We start from the raw sequence: 25,642 nt of genomic DNA, 5'->3' as shown, positions 1-25,642 counted from the left end.
GTTCACCAGATAGGGAAATTCTGTGTCATCCAAAACGGGATAGGAAACATTTTGCTTTGCTGGTGACAAAAACTTCACCAAGTTTAGTGGAACTGATTTCTCCAACTTCTTCTATCCCACCGGCTTTGCCTCTAGAGGCAATTCACTTTATTTTAAAACGGGACAAAATCCACCCTTAGGCTTGAAGCACTAAGTGTTAGCTCGTGTTATGGGGATTGAAGAGGTAAAGATGGAAGGAAGTTTTTTCTGCAACTTCAGCAGCAGTTCTCTGCACTCTTCTGAAAACCACTACCAGAGTCACAGGATCATCGAATGGCTGAGGTTGGCAGGGACTTCTAGAGATCATCTAGTCCAACCCCCTGCTCCAGCAGGGACACCCAGAGCACGTGGCACAGGGTGGCATCCAGGCAGGTTTGAAGATCTCCAGAGAAGGAGCCTCCACAGCCTCTCTGGGCAGCCTGCGCCGGGGCTCTGGCATCCTCGCAGGAAAGCTGCTCTTCCTCACATGGAGGCTTAAAGTTCCAACACAATTAAAACTTGTGTTTTAATTTATACTCATTGCTCCCTGTCCTGTCACTGGCCACCACAAAGAAGAGTTCGGCCCCATCTTCTTTACATTCTCCCCTCAGGTATTTGTACATATTGATCAGATGCCCTCTCAGTTTTCTCTTTTCCACACTAAACAGACCCAGCTCGCTCACTCTTTCCTCACACGACGACTGCTCCAGTCCCTTCATCATCCTCGTGGCCCTGCACTGGCCCCTCTCTAGAAGCTCCATATCCCTCTTGTCCTGGGGAGCGTGGAACTGCCCCCAATACTCCAGGTGCCTCCCCAGAGCTGTGCAGAGGGGCAGGATCCCCTGCCTCAACCTGCTTGCAACGCTCCTCCTGATGCAGGCCAGAATCCCACTGGCTGCCTTGGCCACGAGGGCACGTTGCTGCCTCATAGTTAACTTGTTGTCAACAAGGACTCCCAAATCCCTCTCCGTGGAGCCACTTTCCAGCAGGTCAACCCCTAATCTGTACTGGTGCCTGGGGTTATTCCTCCCCAGGTGCAGGACCCTGCCCTTGTCCTTGTTGAACCTCATGAGGTTCCTCTCTGCCCAGCTCTCCATCCTTCCAGGTCTCTCTGAATGGCAGCTCAGCCCTCAGGAGTTTCAGCCACTCCATCCAGTTTGATAGTGTCCCCAAACTTGCTGAGGGAGTACTCTGTGCCCTCGTCCAAGTCATTGATGAACAAGTTGAAGAGCACCAGGCCTAGTACTGACTCCTGCGGGACACCACTGGCCACAGACCTCCAACCAGACTCGGCCCCATTTATCACCACCCTCTGAGCTCTGCCATCCAGCCAGTCCTCAATCCACCTCACTGTCCACTCGTCCAGTCCACACTTCCAGAGCTTTCCTATGAGGATGTTACGAGAGACTGGGTTGAAAGCCTTGCTGAAATCAAGGGAGCCAACATCCGCAGCTCTCCCATCATCCATCCAGCCAGTCACCTCAGGATATCAGGTTTGTCAAACACGACTTTCCCTTGATGAATCCATGCTGACTACCGCTGATCACCTTCTTTTCCTTGACATTCCTAGAGACAGTCTCTAGCATGAGCTGCTCCATCACCTTTCCAGGGACAGAGGTGAAGCTGACCAGCCGGTAGTTTCCCGGCTCCTCCCTCTTGCCCATTTCCGAGCCTGGAGCGATGCTGGTTTCTTCCAGGCCTCCAGCACCTCCCCTGCTCTCATGTCAGCCACTCAACTCACACGTTCCCGGAAGGCCTGTGGTGCTCACGCAGGGCTGCGGGACGCGAAACAACAGTTCTGTTGTTCCCTGTCGTGTCACTGAGACGCAGCGTTTCTGCCAAGCCCAAGGGCAAGAGAACTGGAGCCCAGGCGATCCTTTTCTCCTATTGTCTGCCCATAACCGAGTTAGATGCTTGAACTTGATGCTGTTTTTGTTTAGGTACTGTAAAAATTCAGAACGCTGTCCACATGACTGCCTAAGAACAAGGTTGGAGGGGCCTCTATCGACCACGCACCAGTTACACAATGATAAACTAATGAAACCCACTCAACTATGCCATTATGCGCTCAGCTAAATCCTGGACAAACACTAGCCTTGTTTGTTGTAAGAAATCTTGGGGGGAGAGATATGTTTGCATAAATAAGGAGGAAAAATGAATAAACAGAGTGATTCAAAAGCATTAATCAACTTAGTTCCTCTACTCTAGCAATATGAAATACACCCTGCACATATTGGTAGCCTGAAAAGTGCTCCTAGGGAATGTTGCCTATTGGCTTGTTTCAATATTAGCAGTGGCTCCAGTCTGGAAAGTAGAAATGTAGTCTGATTTTTAATGGAAAAAAAATACTAAAACGCTCACTGACCAGTCAGTCATGAATATCAAGTTAAACTACTTTTTCGCTAAGAAATGTCTTGCTCTGCTCAATGAGAAGTCATACAGCTGTGCTGTTGTAAAGCAGCAAATATCAACATGTTCTTGAACACACATACTATATATTTAAACAGACAAGTCAAGCCAAAGATCTGTCTGCAGAACTACCAATACTTAATACAATTACATAAATGTACAGAAACACACACGTATCTATTAAAGCAGTTAAACAGCAGTTTAACATATCACTTCATACACACCAGGGTCCTTTTCATCTCATCTCTGTGGTCAGGAGAACTATTCTGTGCTTCCTGACCTAGCTGCGTTACCAAATTTCTGATAATAGGAGTGGATAAAAGAGAATCAGTAACTTTGCGTTCCCCAGTGGAATAGCTTCCCAGTGGAACAGTGCCAGCTGGGACATTACTTATTTGTTTTTTGGTATTGAGCGGATCACTGGGCAAAGCTACAGCCTGCTTTGAAGGGCAGGCTGATAACCTATTATAAGCAAGCCTAGAAGAAAGAGAGCTCTGTTGAGTCCATTCTATCTGCTGGTGGGAAATCCATGACAGCAGATACTTCAAATCAGAATAGCGTGCAGGTTACAGCCTCCTGTTCGTCACAATAAGGAAGGATTGGGCCATGATTCTAGACTTACCCACTCAGGAGGTGGTTGTAGCTTACTACATTTGGCTATGGACAGGGAAAATGCAAAAGGTTCAGCAAAGTCGTCCCAGGTAGAAGCGACTAGAGACGCCAAACTCGAGAGAGGAGGCTGCTACTGGTGAGGTAAAAACATACTAGCACTTAGAGGAAAAATCTGGGACATAGTGCTACTTCTGTTTTCTTTCCTGTGATTTAATAGTGAACTTTAGTTTCCATGGCTGTTCTGGCACAATTCACCCAGCAATAAATTTACAAGAAATTGTAAATGTTTATTTTAAAAGGAGACATCTAGGATCTATAAAGGCCATGAAAGGCTGGGCCAGCTCTTCAGCTGGTAAAAATTAGTGTAGTTCTACTGTTTTCAGTGGAGCTATGCAGATGGACACAGAACAAGGAGTTGACTTTCAAGGTTACATTTTACTTCTAAGCTCACGGCTCTTACTCTCATGAAGTGCACAGTTAAGAACACATCATTTGCTCATTTTCTTAGTTTTATTTTATTTTATTTTTTCCAAAGCCTGTTTTAAAATACAATTTTGCCTTGTTTTAAACATGCCTAAAGCCTATACCAACTACGGCTAAGTTCTGTGATATTGAACAGCTTCATTTCAGTTGCAATTAAACCTTCAGCCACTCTTTGTTTAGGTAAGCGGACACATTCTGAAATCCAAATTCACCCAGTTAAAACGTTACAGGATTAAACACAAATATGATTTACTGCATACTTGTATCTTGCCCTACAAGTGCACTGTAGGGCTACTTTTACTCTGGAAGTCCATCCTACAGGCAAACAGCAAATAAAGGTTAACTAGAATGAGCCTCTTTTATTCCAAACTGTATTTGACTGGAAAAGGGAAAGGCTGCAATACGCCAGGATGTACTTGTCAGCTGCCTGAAGTATTTCATTTGACACTAATGACTCTTATGAGGTGGCCCTTCTGACATAAGGCAGTGACCTTCCCTTTGGGGGACACAGGGAGCATTAATACATTGGTAAGTGCTAAAAACAGTCACGGTCAATAACGATACAGTCTTCAAAGTGTCCTGAAAGTTCTAGACTTAGATGGGAGAAACTAAGTGCATAGCTTATTATGATAAGGCCTCAGTCAAATCGTGAGTCCAGCTCCAGCACCTCAACTGATCGGCAGGACCGAGGCCAGAAGGGATCATCTAGACACACAAGAGATTTATCACAAACAACTTATGAGAAGAACACCGAAATAGCAGAGTTGGTTTCGTCTAGAAAAAACTGAGGGGACACACTGCAGATCTCCGAATGGGAAAGGACAGTTATAAACAGGATGGAGATCAATTTTTCTTCAAGTTCCTCAGCAAGAAGAAAGGTAACCCAGCAGAATTCTGACTTGATCTTTTTAGGACAGGTAGCTTCAAGACTAAACAGGTACTGGAAGAGATATACTGAGGTGATTGCTATGTCTCTGTCCCAAGACATTTCAGAGCAGATCAGCAAACACCTCTTAGGTAGAAGTATAGCTTCAGAGCAAACGTTTGCTTCGTTTCGCAAACGAAACGACATCTGCTAGTTATTCACTGACGTGTGTCTATAGATAAAATATATGCTGCAAAGCTGTCAGAATTTTAAACGTAGTCCCAAAAACAGATGCCTTATCTGCACTGCAGAGTTAGGATTTGAACTTGTACAGTAATGCAGGGCTAGTTTTAGACTGCAGGTGATGCCACCTGCATTTGCAGGGATCTAGATTGCCATCACCTGTTTAAAACAGGTTTACATGAGTCAAACCTCCAGTGTAGGCAGCCCCATAGACAAAGACAATCGCTAGGATCATTAGGGGGTCATCCGCAACTCATGGACGCTTCAGCTATACAACTGTAATCACAATCTGTAGGAATCAAACCTGTACCTGAAAGCCTACAACTACCATATTGTAGGTTTCTGAAATTAATGGCACAAATTATACTCAAGAAATAAACCTTGAAACTTGTGGGGTTTTTTTGTTTTGTTTTGTTTTCCCACAGAAGCTAAGGTGGGTAGACCTTGGAATTCAAGCCCTATTCAGGCAAACATGAGGTCTGTAATGCAAGTTTTCCCTCACAAATAACACACAGAAACCAACGTCAAGTGTTTCCTAGCTCTCTTCTGTGTTTGACATAATTATCACTTAAAGATTTGGTTAAGGGGAGAAAGAGCAAGGACTTGTGGAAGAACAATGCTGATGAAATTCCTATCTTCTCTTCCCTCCACCTTTTCATGTCCTGACTAATAAAAGCAATTAATGATCAGCATAGTTGTTATAAATGAAAAATAAATACATACATATATATATATATATATATATATATATACACACACACACCTGACCCATTCCCTTTCCTTTGTGAGGAAAAAAGGCAGTCTCAAGATCCTTTGATTCTGAAAGGTAACCAACACGAAACTCGGTCACAGTTTCTACTGGGACACTTGGGGAGCTCAGCACCCCTTCGTGAGAGTACCCAAGCCCTTAGTGAGCAGTACCCAAAGACTTTATTCCAAATGAGTAATCAGAGATCTGATCATTCATCTTCATGCAAATCCCAATGGCAATCTTATCAAATCTGTTTTGGTTCATGTAATTATGAAGGACCAGAAATCTCTCTCATGGACTTCCATTAAGTTATGAGTGAGGACTTATGATCACTGTACTGTATTTAAGAATAAAAAGATTATACTGAACTTGTGATGAATCCCTTCAATGAAAACTTTAGGAAACAGGATAGGATTTTTCCAGCACCTGCTTTTTGGTAGTGCACACAGCAGAACTATAAAAAATGCCAACTGTTCTGGATCTGTTCATCTGAGATTCTGGATTCATCAAGACAAATTATGCAAGCAAATTCTACCAACACACCGATCTACTGAGAAAATCATCAGCCAGAAATTACTTTCAAAGCAAACAGGATGATACATAAAGAGGTCCAAATGACAAGAGGAAAAAAATAAGTCTTCCTCTTTTCCTCTGAAAAATACTATTTAGATATAAAAGATGTTTCATTAGCTAGTCTGTGTGGTCTCAGAATTTAGAATCAGTTCATTAAAATGCCACTAAAAAAAATTTTCAATCTAACATCTTCCACACTGATATTTCAATTAAAGCACACCATTATTATACTAAAGAATAAGCTTCATTATTAACTGCCCTCCAAGAACTCAGCACGCGAGCACATAGCCAACCCCGAGCAGAATGCGCGTTTCACTTCACACCTGACCCACATCAAACAGTTCTGCACCTTTCAAAGGCAAAAGCTGAAATTGCTGCCATTCCAATCACACTTATTGCACAGTTAAAACCTGAACAGGTGGAAAACTTATTTATTCATTATTCAGCTTATTATTTATCTCTCTCTCAAAAAAAAGCCACTTTTGCAGTGCTTTTAATCTTAGTGACCTCTGCATGGTGTTATTGATTGAGCAGGTCAAGAGTAAACATGACGTTCATACAAACTCTACAAAGAAAAAGCAAACTAAAAAGAAAACTGAAAATGAGCTGTGTATAGAACAGGAAAGAAAGAGTTTTTAAGAACATCAAACCTTGGGATTTTTTTCTAGCTCTATACAGAGGATTTTCTGCCACGAAGGCCTTTATAAATATCAAAAGCAAAACAAAACAAACAAACAAACAAAATCAAGAACCGAAGTTTAACTTACTGCTCCCTGCTGCGTATGCCAACTCTTTCATTCTATAGAACACCTCTCCAGGTTTTTAACACCCATACGCTGTTCAAAGCATCACCTTTCTGTCCCCAAACTTCCTCTTAAGCTGGTCCCTGGTGAACAGTTAGTCTTTCTGCTGGTCCTGGTCCAAAGGACTCCCTCCTTCCCTCCCTCCCTCCGCCTCTCCCCCTGCTTTCCCAGCGGCCGCGCTGGCCTCGGCGCGCGGGTATTTGGCACCGTTAAAATTGAATTTGGGGATGATCCATCCATTTGCACAAAAGAAAGAAAAAAAAAAGGTCAATGCCTTTTCAAGATCAATCCAAGTATATCAGCTGGAAATCACAGTAATGCACTGCGGATAACGGGCTTGGCTTGCGACGCCAAGCTGCATTCCACACATCGGTGCCTTTTTTTAAGCGTTTGCCATCGCACGCTGCCTTGACTGACCTGACCAGGAGTGCTGTGAAGGGGGAGCTGGGACCTCTTCATTGGCTCCTTTGGGTCCTGCTGGATGCAAGTTCCCTTGGCGGGCTCGTATCAACCCTCCCTTCTGTTAGATATCATGCACTTGAATACTTGAAGATCCTGCTCATTATATCAACTGCTGCTTAAATGCTTGTCTTAGCTGCCCGTACTACGGTGATTTTTTTCTACAGACAGCAGGGCATCGCAGAAGCTTGCCAGTGTGCTGTAGAAAGGGACCAGCCCTGCTCTCAGCAAAACTGCCGTCTGTTGCGCCCAGAGCATTTCCAAGCTAACTGACACCAGACCCCGATGCACTGCTACAACTGCAGGTGCTCACTGCAATGCTGATGACACAGCTCTCCTCAGGACCGAAAACCCAGCGAGCCGAAGCACCCACAAGACTAATCGAGAGGTCCCACTCTGCTCTAACTCTTTACGTTCAGCCAAGCTCCTCTTTCTGACCGCCTCAATAGACTATTGCGCACAACAGCTGGATTATGGGCTCATTAATTACCAGCAATGCAATGTTGTTGTTTTCTCCTAATGCACAATGAAAATTTCATATGACGGCCAGGAACCTGAACGAGGCATCAAGCTTCCTTCCCATGAGTAAGCGCCATGCAACTGGCTCAACCAATACATTCTGGAAGGCTCCAGTGAGAAGGAATTTGCAGCCTTGGAGAACAGAGCAACTGACCACCCCACGCCTGACACAGGGGCGAAATAAAGACATTTATGATATGAAATATTTCATCTGGTTTTATGTGGAGCTGCAGAAGGGGGCTTGTCCTCTCTTCTCATGTATTCAAATGAGATACTTTTCATTTGGGAAAACTGCTGGGATCATCTGTGTTCACCTTTAGCATACTATTGCTCATATTCTAAGCCAGATCTGTAATCTCTATTTTAACATTAACTCTGTGTAGACATCAAATTTTGACTAGTTCTGTCTAACTTAATCTGTGCGCATACCTTCTTCTTTTTCCTAAATTATCTGGTTTGTAGTCACTTGCTGTCACACTAGCCCTGTATTCTCCACAATCTGAATCAAAACAAATAGCAGCAAAAACAAAACACTTCATTTGACCTTGTGTGAGAGCAAACAAATCCGAAAAGATTTTTTTTTTCCTGATATTTTTCCATTTTTTTTCCTTTAACTCCAAAGGAATTATTGTTATTTTTATATGTTATTTTTTATATGTTATTTTTCCCCCTACAGGCTTCTACTGCCCTCTGTGGGATTATTTTAAATAAATCACTAGGAACAAACCAATAAGAATGTAAAAAGGAAAGGTGCCAGCCTATCCCTGGCATGCCTATGCCTCACCATACCGCGTTCCAGAGATGTCACAGTAATCCAGGGATTCCTATAGACACCTGGGCCTGCCGGGCACTCGCGCTCGCTGGGTGGACGTTAAGGGATTCACGGCTGGTCAAGGCCCAGGGGAGCGGATCGGGTTATTAGAAGGGAAGGCAATGGAGAACCTCGGGGGAGCTGCTATCCAGCACTTCACACAGAGCAATCTCTGTATTTCACGCATCTTTTTACAAAGATGAAAAGGGAGAAAAAAGGCTGTAAGCTATAATTGGCTAATCACCGTGAAGATAAGGAAAAGTTTAAGCACCTTGCCAAATCAACTCCAGCCCTCCAGTCCGGGATATGCAGAGCCCGGCACCATTCAAGCGATCAGACCAGGCAATCACTAAGGTCCCTCCCGCCCTTGTAATCTATGAAAGGCTGCTCAAGAACAGTATTTCTAGTCATGAGCACCCAGAACACCTCATCTATGGGTATTCTTTTGCCTGTATATGTGTGTCTCACAACATCCACACAGATATTCAAGAATCACTTATTTTTATACAACAGTATAAGAGTTTCAGAGGTTACATGAATCCTTTCCCCAAGGCTTAGCAAACCGACTGCCTCATTTTTGATTGACTAATGGCATCTTTCAGAAAGTCTATGCTATTTATTTCCACAACTGCCTAGGCAGACAGTTTACATGGTGGGGGGAAAGGCCACAGATGCAAACTGCAGCCTTATGGTGAGGAACAGCTCAGGAGTAACATCCTGACGGCTGCTTCAGTCACAACATCATTACTCACCCAAAGCAGCTCTGCCAGAACAGGCAGAATTTCTTCTTCTCAACTTTCTTCCCCAAAAACGTGCAGTGGGGCTTGTAGCTGGGCACCTCCCCAGCCTTGCAGAGGGAAGAACGTGTGAATTACCTGCCCTGGGGAGCTCCAACACCAACCTCCCCCTGCAGCCCACGGAGGCTGCTGTGCAGAGGGGAGGGCAAGCACAGCGCACGTCACACAGCTTGGGCAATTTTCCACATGGATTTCGATAGTCCAAGACTATAGTGATTTAGTCCAGCAAGCGTTAAGAAGGGAACTAGAACTTACTTTTTTTAGGTGTTAGCTGAACAAAAAAGCTTAAGTACTAATTTAAATATTAAAAAAGTGTCTCTGCGCTGCTGTTCTAATTCCTGTGCCTTTTTTTTTTCTTAATACACACAGAGAAATAACAAATTGTCAACTGAATAACTTGACTGGCAATTTGAAGTATATCGAGGCAAGCATTCTCTCAGCTCTCCACTTCTTAGATATTCTTAGACTACAAAACTTTAGAGTATAAAGAAAGTGTAGGAGGAATTACTCTGCATGTTAAGTTGTTTGGAAAAAATCCAGTGGGTTCCATTAGTTCCATATCTATACTGGCATCACATAAAAATTTTCATCCATGAAAGTCATTGGAGAGTGCTCTGTTCCTAACTGCAATCAACAGCAGGTTGATCAAGAATACATGAAATTAGTAAAGTGATTCCCCTTAACTTCAATGAGTTTTGAGGTTAAGGAAACCCAAGGAAGACTTCCAGCAGGTTGGCACAATGAGACATGATTACTTGCTTTATGTTATGATTAAACCAAGCATTTTTGGAGGAAAACTCAAATGAATCTGAACACCGAAAGTTCTTGACTGCTGGCATTTAACCTTTTTTTAACCAGCTTTTCATCCTTCTTCATGAAGAGCTGTGTATGTGAGAAATGATTACTCACCCATCCTTTCAGGTAATTGCCACACATACTTCTGTACCACCTCTCCTTTACTACCTACCCTGAGGACAGTATTTTTTTCCACTGTAGACACGATAGAAAAAACTTACCCACTTCAATCAGAAGGAAACTATCACGGAAAGTTGACTTGGAGGACATGCCACTTGCTTCAGAATAGGCTTATCAAGACCAAAGGAAGGTTTGACAAAGACCTCTTTGCCAAGGGACACTTAGCGGTTAGAGAGTCTCAGGGCTTCTGGAATGTTACTAAAAAAAAATCACTTTTTTCCCAGAGGAAAACCACACCTAAGAGACTTTGGGGAAATACCAAAATTTCAGGCACTTACCTTTCTCGTTGCTACTTGTTGATGTTGAGGGGGAAATTCCAGGCTTGGATTTGTCATAATTGTTAAAGCTCTGGCTGCGTCGGTTGTTGGCACTAAGAGAACCACGAGTTTTGACCTCACTGCCTGCAGCAGACACCCTCACGGTAGGGCCTGGAAGTCTGAGTGAATAATTAAAGTCAGGTGAAATACATTAAAGGAAAGGAGAGGAGAAAAAAAAATGCACCCTTGGAAGGGAAAGAAACTACAAAATACCATGCATGATCTGAAAAGAAAAGGATTAGTACCCCAAGGTTTCATAAGGGACTTGAAAAAGCTGCAACACATCATCCTGGATAAGAAAAAATATACATAGTGAGCAAGCTAAAATGCTTTACAACAGGAGAAAAGGGAAGAAAATCTGTTGAGTGAGATACTTCAATAGCTTTCCTGTGATATTTTCATCTCAAAAAAAAAAAAAAAAAAAAGGTCAGAATCCAGTTCTGCAATTCCTGCTTGAGGTGACTAACAGCGGACTTGGCAAACAGGCTACTTGTTTCTACTGGGTGATCCACAGATTATATTAGACTGCCTAAACTGAGCAAAGCTGTCCTAACAGCCCCTCCTCCATACGTGTTTCCTCTCCAGTGATCGTTGATGGTCTCCTGCCATCAATCTGGGGAAGCAGAAACCACTGTGGGAAATTCAAGGGGGTAACACCACTTCCAAAAACAGTGCAAGGCTAAGACTAAATGAGACTCCTGTTCTTAAACCAGGCCGCTGAATGGGGCTGTATTTAACCTGGGAGCAACAGGGAGGCAGAATATATCTGCCACCTTAGCAGCTAGGCTATGCCTTGCAGGGAGCACATTACTTCTGTGCTTTGCAGGCAGAAGGGGAGGACTTCTCCAAGCAGCCCGACACGCTCAGGGAAGCAGCTGGCACCCCCTTTCAGAGCAATGCGTGCGCTTCAGCCCTGCAAAGCCAGTGTTTACACATTCACTTGGAAGGTCCGTCATGTATATTCTGCACTAATGAGCACCGCTTTTTAGTATTCTAAATAAAATACAAAAATTTAAATGTCGGTACCTTTTCAAAATGCATACTGAAGTTCACTAGCTTAGAAGAGTGAGGACAGCCCATCAAAGGCTAAAAGAGTCGGTTCACATCAAACACAGGAACACTGAAGCGGACAACTCCTTGGTGTCCTAGTCTTTGCAGTACACTAGAATTGCTTTAACACTTTTTTCTTTGCATATTAAATTGATGTGTCTTAAACAGCTTGTGCTGGTAATGGCTAAAATGTCCCTGTTGTTGGAGAGCAGAGGGATGCAAAGGACCAAATCATGCCCACAGGAAGGAAGAGTAGCTTGAAAGGCCAGGTAGAGATGCTTCATAAATCAACCAACTTCTCAAAGAGACAGGAAATTTGAGAAGCACCACGAAGGAAAACAGCAAAAGGACAGCAGCTGCATGCACATGCTTTCAGAGCTCAAAGGGGGACAAGACATAGAGGCATCATTCAAAACAGAACAAAACACCCATTTGTAAATGCAAGGCACTGTGGATGCGGCACAGCGCGTCATGGTTCTGAGGTTTGCCACCTTGCTGAGCTCTTTTTAGCCAAACCCTTCAATTCACCAGGATTTTTGAGGATCAACAGCCCTTCCCAACACTGGGGGGTGCTAGAAAGTTGCACATCATGATCCCTGCAGGAAAACCCGTAATTCCTGAAAAAGCCTTTACACTGTAAAGGAGATTATGGAAGAGGCAGCAGAGGTAAAGCAGGAGAGAAGAAAACCCAAACACTCTTCATAAACACAGTCACACTCTTCAAGGCAAGAAAGCTCAGAGAGGGCTCGTTTTGCCTAAAGGGCAAACGTTTGCAAAGAAGATAGCGTTCCTTTTGCATTTTTTACTCCAGTGTGACTGATTTGGTTTTGGTATCAGGTCTGGGTATCTCACAGGAGTACCTGTGAAATCCAAGAAAAAAATCAGGGAAGAGTTTCTAGCTTCTTTTCCTTTTGCCAAGGAAATACGGAGCATTAAAAAAGGGGTTACAAAGCAGACCTTCCCTCTCATCTTATGAGAAATAAGATGGCAAAAGCAAACCCAAACTATAAAGCAGTTATTCATGTTCTTAACAAAGGCAGACAGCTGGCCAAGTAGTTCACAGATTGGATAAAAATGGCAAATAATACTTCAGAAGCTCAGTAAAACGGTAAAAAACAGCTTACTAACTAATGTAGAACTATCAAAAACTTATCATCCCTAACTTCGCTAATCACAGCCCTAGCAGCCTTAGCACTGCTTGCAAGTGCTGAGATGAGGCGGCCGCAGAAGCTGGTGGTTCAGGAGAAATGGCCTAAAACACGGTTTTCAGGGAGCTGCGTCGCTCCCAGCCCCGTACCAGCGGGCAGGGCAGCAGCCCGGAGGAGCACGGGCGCAGGGCAGCGCGGAGGGCGCCAGCCTGACGCGAGCGCTCGCCGTCGGCACCCCTGCGTACGGGGAACGCCCGGCGCGCAGGAGGGAGAGCACTCTCAGAACCACGGCTTCTTCTCGAGGAGGAGCGTTCACATGGGCACCCAAAGCACAAGAGTTCTCGCTAGCGCAAATGCATTGCACGTCTTGCAAAAAGGGGGAAGGAAAAAAGCCAAAATGGGCCTGACACCTCCGTGTTTTGATTGCTTGTAAAATACCGAGTTGCAACCAAGGAGGTCAATATTTTTAAGGCAAGCCCAAAACATGCATCTGGGGATGTTGCAAAAAGGGTTATTCATGCTTTGCAGAGGATGAAGAAGTGCTAACCTAGAAGACCTTTTCTGACCAAGAGTGAATCGGATGATTTTGCTTTGAGATGAGTCCCTGGGAGATGCACTGCACACAGGAAAGAAAAAGTGGAAGAAAACAGTAAGCAAAGAAGAAACTCGCTTTTTAGCCACTGAAATTAATTACTAGTTTTAGGGAGGGAAGGATTTCCTTTGCAAAGTATAACTTCTGCTCAAAACTGCATGAAATCTGAAGGGAATTAATTTTTATAAAGTATTGCAGGTGCAATTTGTATGCAAAATTCAAACTTTAGTACTCAGTTTCTCATCAATCTTTTACTGCATGACTCACCTGAATCTGAGCAATAGCTCAGCATATTCTAATGAAACATTATGACATTTCTTTAGCATCTTCAAATATTTTTAAGTTATTAGAAATCCAGTGTAATCCATACAATGGACTACAAGTGTCAAAGTAATATTTACATGATTCAACACCCCTGTTACACAAAAAGTCATAGAAATATGTTCTTATAGTTCATCTTTGCTTTACAGTAATTAGTCCCTATACAAGTCATTACACAGCACCAACGTTGGCTAGCTTCAGTTATACAAAAACATTTGTCCACCTAAATTGTGTTATTTCCCCCTTAATTTGTGTCATTTTAAAACAAGTAAGTCTTCACATCTTAGCAAACATGCGTAAGTGATTTCAGCATTTGAAACCTGCCTACTTACTGCTATTAAAATCCCCACTCCCTTACCAGCAAAGTAGTTGGGTAAGCAGAACGCCATAGGAATAAATGCATGCAGAGCAGTAGGGCCTTAAAATTACTTTAATTCTAACTTGCAAAGAGCATCTCTAGAATTAAAGGCATCCGAGACATGTACCCCCTCCCATTACATATATTACGTTTTCCCAGTCCTAACAAACGCCAACTGCCAAATTACTTTTCATGTAGGCCGGCAGCTTATTGTTTCCGACCAACAAACCTAAATTTATTTCTGACTGTTGCCAGCTGTGATGAACTTTTACCACTCCCAGACCCTTGCATTCATCTGGGGGGGCTGTCCTTGTAAATGGAAACTGAAGTCATTTTTCCATATGTCCAAGGTATATATATGTATACCCCATACTAGCATTGATATGTGTGTTTGCCTAGTAGAAGTAAAAGGAATAACTGTGAAAAATTTCCTTAGAGGAAATGGTAGTTATTCTGCTTTGGAGGCATTTTGTGTCCACAGAACTGCGTGTTTCTAGCACCGGGAGCACATTTCAGCACACATTTTGCTCTCTGAAGGCGTCAAGGCAGCACTCAACACATGCCGCGCTTCCTACGCGAGAAGAAGGACGGAAGGTTCCCCACCTGGACTGCATTTCGGGCTGTGCTTTGCACGGGTGCTGCTGGGGTGCCGGGCCCTGCGCCGGGAGGGCGGCCGGAGCGGGAGGCCCCGCGCGCGGCGGCTGCTGCTGCTGCTGCTTGTAGCGAGACAGGCTGAAGAAGAGGCCCAGGATGGCCTTCAGATTCCCATTCCTGATTTCTGCAAGGCAACGGGGAGAAGTCACTCGTCAGCCGTGGCTGCTGCTGCTTTCTGACAGTGCCGCGGGTCGGCCCTTGCCATCCGTCACGTTGTTGGAGCCCAACTCCTGCAGGATGCGACACGCGCTCTGCAAAGCTCGTCAGCAACCCCAAAGAAACAACCAACTCCTCTCGCTGCAGCGGATGCCTTGCATTCCTGCTGCATCCTATTCTGCTTAAATAGGTAGTTCCTTCAATTAAAGCAACCCAAAATAACCAGCAAATACACAGGGAATATATTAACAACATCGCAGTGTAAATGATTTCACAGTTCGAAATTTACACGAGGAGAAGAAAGTGCTCAGTTATCACACACCATCGTGTCATTTCTACTATATCAGACTAATGGTTTCCATTAAGAAAATGGAAGTTTTGCAAACAGGAGATTTCGTTACTGCTTGGAACTCCTGTATTAAAGTAGATAATTACCAGTTTTAAATCACCACAAGGTAATAAAGAATGGAGATACCCAACGTACCTTGCTTGACAGTGAATGTATACAGTTTTTAACTCCTAACATTCCTCCCACCCTTTCACACAACATCAAGCACACTCACAAAAAAAGAACAAATAAAAATACAGTGATGGAAAAAATATGTAGTTACTAACTCTATCACAATGCATGCACATGAAGGCCAGCTTTGATGATACGGTGTGAACAAACCTTTTATCACGTTTCATTTCCTAAACTTAAAAAGCTGCATGAATAAACAAACTGCTTAACGGTTGCATGTGCTCTCAAAAGCACTTGTGCTCCTAAAACTTACTGTTGCTCCACGCTTTCCAGGATGTCTGCATGGACTGGCGCAAGAGGGGCACGAGAAGCACGCATGGCCAAGGAGTGGCCAGCAAATCCTAGGCTCACTTCTTAAAAATTGGCTCCCCTTTCCCCCTGAACTTCCAGCTTTGAGCGCCTTGTCCTCCGCTACACCTTTCCTTCCTTCCTAGCCATTGATCTGGTTTTCCTCCTTCCTCCATTTTGCTTTGGCCCACGCTCATCTCCTTGATGACTTACACGTTATATCTAAGTGGTCCAGTTTACCACCCAGACCCAGAACACCCAGTTTCCTTGTCTCAAGGCCCTGAGTCTAGTTCGGGAGGATGGTGGGATCCAATTAGATGGTAGAATAAAACAGGCAGGAAAAGCAGCAAAAATTATCTCCCTTTCTTCATGCAGGGACCGTAACTACGCAGGGCAATTGTAAGTAAAGTGGCACTTAGTCCTAAGTCAAAGCGTAACTGAATGTTCCCAGAGGCTTAAAAGAGGAAGCTCAACTGCACAAATAGGGGCCAGAACTAAAACAAGAAAAATAAACAAATAAAGAACAACAACAGCAACAACAACAACAAAACAACCCCCATGCATCTGCATGTTTGAACTTAGCAAAATTATGTGCAATGGGAGACACGGATTTGCTTGCAACGCAAGGCGCGGCGATTCCAGGCCCTTCCTGTAGGTTCTGAAGTGCAGTATTTCAAGCCACACTGTCAGAAACGGTTCTTTTACCTTGAAGAGCTGAATCACCTGGCAGTTTGCCCGGGCACTTTGGACCGAGAGAGTCCTTCGAGCTCACTAAACCCGGCCAAGTAGCACAGTCTGAGTTGCTTCCTGCTCTAGGCACCCTCTTGTCCGTACGGTGGCTTCCAGGTGCACAGTGACTTCGGTAAGGATGGACATGTAACCATGGAGCCCCAAAAGACTGGTTTTGTACAATCAAAACAAGTTTTAGAAGAATGTTTTAGAAGAAACTGGAATTTGCTTGGAAAAGAACGCATCGAAATCCAGCAACTGGAAATTTCCATATTTTAATATCTCTGTTGCTACTTGTTAACCCACAGCTGTAACTTCTACCTCTGTAGGTTTCCAGACATCCTTTCTTCTACTCTGAAAACACATTGGACTCAGTGGATATCAGGCAAATGGGAAGAAAAGGTAAAGAAAGGAAAGGTGTGTTTGATAGGTTAGATTTTCTGTCTTTGCACATTTATGTTCTCCATGATCTTTGAAATCTTCTCAGCGGGGAAACTGAAGGACGGAAGGATTAACGGGAGGGCCCCGGCTTCAGGAGTCTAAGATGTTGCTCTGTACGGGAACGAGGAAGAGCATGGGCACAGGCACACAGCTCACAGGGACAGGCAACAAAACCAGCAGCAAAAGCAACGGGAGAAGAGAGTTCTCCAGCATCGCCACCACATTTTCCTCAGTATCTACAAACAGGGATTTCAGGAAGATTTGAAGATTTAAGATTTGAGTTGGGAGGGCCTTACTGGCTTCACGTTGCTCTGACAAAGGGGCCTGTCTGCAGCCTACTATGCTTATCAGCAGTGACCACATCCTCACCGTATTAATCCTTAAAAAGGACTACACCTGTGTGGCACCTGCACATTGAAACAGCATTTTTGTTTTAAGACTTGTGTAGAAGCACCAACTTCCTTGGTGGAGCACTGTTTATTTTAAGTGGCTCTTCGTTCTTCTTGCTCAGTTTCTGCTTCCTTCCTCAACACAGTTAAGGAGTGTCTCCGAGAACAGAAATTTAATTTATCACTGAAATCAAGTGCTAGAAAATTGCATTTTCTAACAAACTCTCCTTCACTCCCCTGCTCTTTATTTGTCACTCTTCTATTTTAATGTCAGCAGTTGAGCTGGTGAAAATTCTCACAGACTCACAATGATATTGGTTTAGTTTTACCTTCTGTATAGCTTAGTACGTTAGTTCCTAGAAAGAGCAAAGTGTGACAGAAAATAAATGAAATGGCCAAAGCCATTTGTATTGAGACGGGTAAATAATGTGAAATCTGCTTCACCAGACTTACATATATAAAACTTGGGTGCACAATGGTTTCTCCATGCAGGTCGTTCACTGTAGCTTTCCTAGAGCGTATTTCATATGCAGGGATCATTGTCAGTATGGGAGGCAGTTTCAGCTAAGACTTGGTATCATGATCAGAAAGCACAAAGTTCGCAGACCAGCGTAATAAAGAGGAAAGGAAGCAAGCAGAAAGCCCAGAGAAAACAATAAACTGCATAAAATAAAATGAAAACTAAATTAAAACCCTAGTGCAGTTTTTTTCAGCCTCCTGAAAATCCAGCCTGTGAAACAAGCCTGGAAGTAGCCATTTCTGAGCACCAGACTGCCTATAAAAATGTTATAACAACACCAGTAGCTAACTTTTACTTGCATTTCCAGGGTGAAAAAAAGGCACCTGCTATTTCTGAATAAAAGAGAATGACTCCGTCTAAGGGGACTTCCTTCTCCTCGCATGCAGCGAATGCAGAGTCCTTGCTTGATGTACGTGAGAACGTATATATGTTCTTAACCCAGGTACGCGTGGCAACCCCACGTAACTGCAGCAGCTCCTGCTCCCGGTGCGCAGCCGCGGCCAAGAGGGGAACAGCCCGCGGATCCCACGTTCCCGACCACAGGAGACTCGTGGTTGTCCGGAGGCCCTGTAGATTCATGCAAGTCTTCCACTTTCCTTCTTGCTTTTTATTTTTTTAAGGGGGAAAGGTCATTTTTTGACTGTGATTGCATAAGAATAGAGACAAGGCAAGCTAGGGAGTAGATCTTAGACTATTTAGAAAAATGAAAGAAAATAAACGCCTTTTTGCCTACACATAACAGAGAGACATTCTCATTAGCCTCTGAATATAGATTTTTTTGCATATTTACCAGCTAATCCAATAAAAAGTATTAGCCCACTTTTATATGTTTCCTCTTTCCTTCTTTGTTTAGGTAATAGAATTCTTTCAAAGGAAGAAGTTATGGCTTTAAATAGCTCCTGAACACAGCTGCTTTTCCAGCATATGGAGATGAAAGAGCAGGTGAGAGCCGGACCACAGATCTCACTGGCATAAAGGAACTGAGGACTCTGAGCCACACAGAGTCTTTAAGGAATCCTCATGGACTTTGGAAGCAGCCTAACTGGAGCTCAGGAATTCTTTTGTTTGTTTGTTTGAAACATTGGGATTTTATTGTGTCTAAAAAGAAATCAAACAAAAAAGGAACAAAAGCAGGATCATTTTTTAGGTAGGAAGGTAGTTAAACAATGAGGAAACAAATAATTGCTCTTGCAAAAGACAGGCAACCCCCAACAGTTCATTTTCAGTGTCTGTCTGCACTCTAATCCATGTGTCAATTATGGAATTTAGATGAAAATGTTCTGACTTAACAGAAATAACCAAGAGTGTCTGAACTCTAATTCGGCTATTTGTACAAGTTCGCAGTGCACATGTTCGCTCTTACCTACCTTTCATATTGAGATGTGGGAAAAAAGGAGTAAACAGCAGAGAGAATGTTTAAATTATTCATATTAATTACAATCTGTCCTTACACTGCATATTCGGGTGAAAATCTCAAGCAGCAAACCAAGTTTCTCATTTAAAAGTGAAGTTTAAACAAGTGACCGGCTCACCTTCTGCTGACAGCCCCTGGATGTTAATTCCTTTTGCAGCCAGGAAACTGAGGCACGCATCTATGTTTTCAATCTGTTGAAGAACAAAACAAAACAAAAAAGGAGAGACAAAAAAGAATAAGTGCTTTAATAAATGTTTAATCTCCCACCATGTTTTATTGCACTCAGTCTTTGTGCCACATAAAAAGTCCCTTTGCTCGTAACGCGGAAACCAAACCACTAGGAAAATACCTAAGTTGCTATGATATCAAATGATCCAATATTACACTGATCAGGACTTTATTATTTGCACTTGTATGAAGCAAGTTAGTTCATACTCTTATCAGCAAAAATGATCCCTGTATATCCCACTGAAGGGTCAATGATGTTATGCCAGGATTTTTCACCCACAACGATCATGAAACCGAAAATAAACACAGGGCCCACGTTTGCTGGGGAGGGCAGACTGCCACTTGTCCTGAAGCTCACAGATGGCCAAATTTCCAGCCACCAACGCAGACAAATATGGGGGCTGTAACTGGAAACCCCCGCTGGAATCCAAGCCACGTTTCAGCGCGAGATTCCCTGCGTGGCAAAAAGGACAGACAACTGCAGGTCCTCGCGACAGGGCACCAGGGAGCTGGTGCAACTGCACTGTGCTGGGTGGGATCCCAGGATCATGGAATCGTTATGGACGGAAAAGACCTTCAAGACCATCGAGTCCAAGAGTCAGCCCTTCAGATGAGCGGATTGCAGCCTGATGGGGTCTGCACAACATTGCTGAACGACGAGGGCAGCACCGGTGATCTGCAGGCTGGACCCCAACCCCGCTCCACAAGGCCAGCCCCAGAAACGCTCGAGGAGTTGGGGATCTTTCCCCTCTGTCTTGGCATCCCAGTGGAGATAGAGTGCTTCATGCCTGCTTTACCACCTGGATGCCTCCAAAGCTCTGCTGCTGTGTTCAGAAAACACAGAGCTGCGGGCCTCCCCACACCAGGGAGGATGCTGGCCTGCATCCCTTCCCTTCCCCCGTGTTCAGTAACCCTGGGCAATCAACTCTGAGTAATCTTCTGCCTTCATTAATATTTACGTAGTAACACGTGTGATACTAAGAGTTATACGGCAGAATGGTAGGAATAGGAGCAATTAGTTCATTTTTAAGAAAAAATAAGAGTTTGCAAAGGAAAAAGAAAGAAATCAGGGCAAGTTCAGGAAGAAAATAAAACGCAGAGCGCAGGTCTACAGCTGAAGTTATTAGAACCTGGAGCTGGCAGAAGTTCAAAGTGCTCTTCCTACAGTAACGAGCTGGTGTCCTGCGTGCCCAGCTCCCGGCTCGGTGCGAGCTCAGCAGGGCCCTGCGGCCCGGCCCCGCGGTGACGCCGGGCCCCGAGCGCGGCTGCGGCCTCCGGCCTCGCGATTCTGCAGCAGGTTCTCACGGAGACCCCGCGAGCCCTTCCTGGGCCAACCCACACACTGCTGGAGCCCTCCGAGCAGATGTGGAGCGACGGTGCGTTTGCCAGGGCGACGCGTGTGTTTGCTCCCTCTCCGGGGGCTGTGACTGCTTTCTGGCTGACAAGTCGGATTTCTCATTTCCTCTGCCAGCGGAGGCAAAGCAGGAGAGATGGCAGGTCGTTCCTACCCGAAAGAGGGGGGAAAACGTGTGAAAAGAGAAAAAACGCAGCGCCAGATATCTGCAGTGCTCATCTTACTGCAGCGCGCTGCAGGCAGGGCAAAACTGAGCAACTCCTTGCAACGCTCCCACCCCAAAGGCATCCAAAACCCTGCAGTTGTGACACCCTGCCTATGAAATGTTTGCAGGATGAATGCCACAGCACAGCACCAGCTTTACCCCACGCAAGGCAGTTGTGTGCTCTGAGCCATCCCTAAAGCAAACGCCAGCCTGAGCGCCGCTGTCTCTCAACCCCACGGGCCTGCCCACCCGCAGCAGCAATTCCCTCCCCATCAGCGCCACAGGAAACGCTCCCGCTGGAAACGGTTATCAAAAGGCAGCTGGGGGATCGGGAGGGAAGGCAATGCTCCCTCGGTGGTTTTAATTGGCTCCTTAAAGCAACAAACAGAGTTTATTTGGGGTCCCCCCTACACATGCAGTTCCTTTCACTACACACAGTATTCCCTAAGGAAACGCATGCACATGCTTCAAACCATGGAAGGGGTAGTTATTTTTGTTGCATGAGTCTGAGTGCCAGCCTCTTTGCAGAAAAGCAGGATTAGGAGCCAGTGAGCACCTATATCTCTTTTTATTCCCTCATTTCTAAGTGCTTTATAAAGGCAGGGAAGCAGCAGGATTCCTACCAGACCTACACGCTCCTCACTCCCTCCCTGCTTTGGCACATGTGGAACTTACATGCACACAAATTTAACCACTTGCTCCTATTCCTGTAAACCGATCTAAATACGTTTATTTAATCCTCATTTCACTGTTACTTTCCCAGCTCCATGGGCCCTCTGCTCGCAGAAGGACCTTACGGTAATTGTGTATTTCTGGCAACACGGGCGCAATGCCCAAGGCAGAGCCGGTTCTATTCCGATCCCTGCTAAAAGGAAAAGGAGCTGGGAAATGTGCCCAGGCCTGCTACAGCCGCCTAGGGCACGTCAGAAACACAGCAAATGCCCCAAATCCCCGAAAAAACACCCCCGCTGCTCGTGGTGCAAACAGGAGCCCACCCGTGGGCACTGACGGATGCTGCGTATCGGCTCCGTTTGCCGGAGATGGGAAAATGGAAACGGTCCAGACGCAGAGCCGTGCAGCAGCTCCGCCAAGGCAAGCAGAGCGGCGTGGATCATCAACTCCTTGGGACGTAGCCAGGTGTTGTTCTCAAAGGAAAAATCAAAATTAAACTTATCACTGTAGGTGCCCTCGCTTAGAAACCGCACGAAGCGCCTGATTATTCTCCTTACTACGAGGAACATTGTTACTGGAGCGCAAGAACTCAACCCCCAACTTTCACCGTGGTTTTACGGCTGCATTTTTATGAGCTTACCCAGAAAAATCACCACTCGCACTGAAACCAGCACTTTCCTTCTGACTTAAGACTCCATGTTCTGTCCGGGAGATTCATTTTCAAAGCAGAAAAATAAAGATTGATTTCACGTAACTTGAAAAAAAAATTTGCAGACTCTTATGCAACATTGCAGTGGAGTCCACACACAACCCAGAAGCAGCAAAGAGTGTAATGCAAGCAGTTCTCAGCAAGCTCTTTCATAAGGCAAAATGCATTTTTTTGTCTCTGCTCAAGATCCTACGTTTAACACTTCTACTTCATAAAATTAATTCAAATCTAACTTTGGTTTGCAGCAGGAATTCAGAATTTAAGGAAACTCACAGAGTAGAGGAACTCCCCATTTTGTCACAAGGTTCAACTCAATACAAAGTTTTGCACCAAATATTGCCATGTTCTATTTCCTTATTAAATGGTCAATTACAAAAACAAAACCATCGAGCAATCAGAGACATGTTTTAAATGATACAAATGAACTGTCGTTCGGCCTCACAACGATATTGCACCTTTATATGTTCTATATCTATCTATCTCCCGGTCCAGGCAGACGTGTCTCGCTTGAGGGATGCTTTACGGTGCCCTACGGCACACGCTGGGCCATGCTGGTCCATCCCGGTGCTGCCTAGCTCTGTTCACCACGTTATTTCCTACCCACGACGACGGGCTTCTCTCTGTGCTCTTGTTGAGACTGCCAGCTCTGCCAAGGAGGAGTCCATCATCCTGCAGCGCCTGTGTCACCAACACTGATAGATACAAAGCAAGCAGAATGGCCTGAGGACACACGCGAAGAGCCGTGCCCACCAGGCTCCCTCCAGAGCAACACTCGGCCGCGAGGAAACGGCCAGGAAACACCTCCTGCCGCGGCCACGAGGTGCCCGTTTGTTACTGCAGGTACATGGAGCAGGTTGAAATGCTAAAACTGCCCCAGCAGCAAGAGACAGACTAACTAAAGTGGGGCAGGGTGGGGGAAGGCTTAACAGGAGGCACAAAAGTTCCCTTTACTCCATTTCTCAGAGCAGCCTTGGAGAAGTTTTACTCGGAAGTACACGGGTATTTTTAACCGCCGGGATACGTTTCCAAAAATCCCACGCTGGGAATTTGCAGAGAAAAAAAAGAAAAAAATGCTTGTGATGCTTTTGATGTTTTGTGCCAAGCTGTTTGCCGGAATTAGCAGCAGGATTCTGGGGAAGGGAGGCCCAGGCCGCGGGAGCGGCGCGGGAGCAGCCCCTGCAGCTCCTGCAGCGCGGGGGAAAGCCCGTGGGTAGAGGAGCCGCTCCAGGTGGATGCCGGTTCCCCGGGAACAGCGACGGACAGGGATGAAGCACAAGGCCTGCTCCTCACACGGTCCCTGCCCACCCTCGTCTACGCTTACTCATCCACGCTCTTTAGGCATGGGCCATGGCACAGCAGCATTCACACCAAAGCCTTTTTGTGTGCTCTTTGCCTCCAGAGCACCCCAGAACACGGACACGTAGCAGGAGGTGGCGCTGGCGAGGGTCACCCCGAGGATGGAAGCGAACTACCAGCTTTAACGCGTCATTAAAACTCCTGTTGCTCACCTTAAAAACAGAGGCTCCACCAGGCTGGAGAATTTTTATACAAACTGTGTTTTGACTTGGGTACCCAGAATACACGCCAGGACCCTTCCAGAAAATGACAAGAAAACGGTCGCATAATAAAATAAAATACAGCTGCCATCATTGGAATAAGGTTTCTTTGCAAACGAAGAGAGCATATAGAAAACGATGGCCTTAGTGTTGCGTTCTGTAGAGTTCTTGGGAAGAAATGCAGAGCCTGGCCCATGCTGCTCTAAGGGATTCTTTGTATTTCCAAGATAGATGATCAGTAGGAGAAAAGACTGAACAGTATTTCACCAGTATGGCTCAATATCTGCATCAGGAAGGGGCAATTCTTGAAAAACTTTCAGGTGACCCCGCAAAAAAGATACATACCTCCTCTTTGCTCCATGCTAGCTTCATCACGCACAGATACTTACGTTCACGTAAAGTGATCACTCTTAAAAATAATAAAAAACAACCGCGAGCACCACACAAGAACCACAGTTATTTCCTAGTCTATTTATAGGAGGGGACTGTGCTCTTGGCTGGGCCTGCATTCCTTCCTGTTGCTCCAATTTGTGGTCTTGGACGCCCCGTAACTTCCCCAGGCTAAGCCTGGAGAGAGCGGAGAGCCTGCTTCATCCACCTACAGATTTCCCCACCTTTTTTCCCCTCACCATTGACAGGTTTGCTGTCATTCCACTCCACTTCTCCAACTCCGACACTTAGCATTTTAGTTCTCTCTAGAGTTCTGCAAAACTTTTTTTTTTTTTCTTTTCCCAACCTTGGAAAAAAATGACTTTCTTTTCTCCTTACTCTTTTCTCATACTTTTTCTTAAACATAGCCAGATGTTCCTTATCTCCTTCCTCTGCCACATTCAGTATTTCTTGGCTTTGTGCTCGAAGTGGAAGAAAAACTCTACCCTTCCTAGATGGCACACTGTTTGCTGCTGCTTCCACCCCCTCCAACAGTCCCAGCCCCTGCAGTGCAGCAGCTGCCCTGTGTATCTACCAATACATCCCTCAATTATCTAGCAGCTCCCCTCTTTTTTGCCTTCAAGTCTATGCTTTACAAATCGCTTCAGCATTTTATAAATGCAAGTGATATGAACCCCTTTGTAATAGGTTATACTCAGCACTCATGGAAATAGCCACACTAGTGAGAAAGATCTACGCTAGCTCCAAGATAAGGTACGAAATTCTACCTCCTGCATAGCCCAACTTCTGCAGGATGATGAATGCAGAGCTCTAATAATATCCTCAGCAAAAAAATCAACTTTTGGAAAGAAAAAAAATCCCTACCAAAATCAATACCAAGCAGTAGTGACAGAAAGATATCCTTACTTGTGCTTATTTACAACTGGCTATTCCAAGAATGGGTAGGAGAGGAAGGTGGTTTTGTTTTAGCCTCCTTTCTGCGCTTTTCAAGAAGCGAGGCAGTATTTGCTTATGCTTCATTCTGCACAGCAAAAGGCAGTTGTGGTAACAGTCTCCAAATTTTCTTGGCTGCGGAACCTATGCTCCGTACTACTACATCCTCAGCTAACCACAGGATTGAGTGTGTGCCAGCTGGAACTGGTCATCACCAGTATAGGCTTTTCTTTAGAGAAGTACCTACAGCACAGAAACACAGAGGACCCAAGGGTTTACGGTTGGACTCGGTGATCTTGAAGGTCTTTTCCAAATATAAGGATTCCATGAAATAAACCAACAAAGCACAACAAAACTGGGCAGTCATATATTAGCAGGAA

The 25,642-nt window shown here is 44.8% G+C and overlaps 1 protein-coding gene across 1 annotated transcript in view; it reads right to left on the bottom strand.

Annotated features, from left to right (window-relative positions):
- NAV2 (neuron navigator 2) overlaps positions 1–25,642 on the bottom strand; it is a 263,629-nt gene that overhangs the window by 90,864 nt on the left and 147,123 nt on the right. Inside the window, exons 4-6 of the mRNA XM_088534263.1 lie at positions 19,334–19,406; positions 14,708–14,882; positions 10,597–10,778 (exon numbers count right to left, since the gene is read on the bottom strand). Of these exons, the coding sequence (XP_088390389.1) occupies positions 10,597–10,778; positions 14,708–14,882; positions 19,334–19,406 (430 nt within the window). The remainder of the gene's footprint in view (positions 1–10,596; positions 10,779–14,707; positions 14,883–19,333; positions 19,407–25,642) is intronic.

The sequence above is a fragment of the Tinamus guttatus genome, unplaced genomic scaffold, assembly GCF_059628265.1.
Source record: "Tinamus guttatus ecotype Peru unplaced genomic scaffold, ASM5962826v1 Tinamus_guttatus_pri_ptg000546l, whole genome shotgun sequence".
In the NCBI taxonomy this organism is placed as follows: Eukaryota; Metazoa; Chordata; class Aves; order Tinamiformes; family Tinamidae; genus Tinamus; species Tinamus guttatus.
Note: the sequence above shows the minus strand (reverse complement) of the source record. Positions and strands in the feature narration are given on the sequence as shown.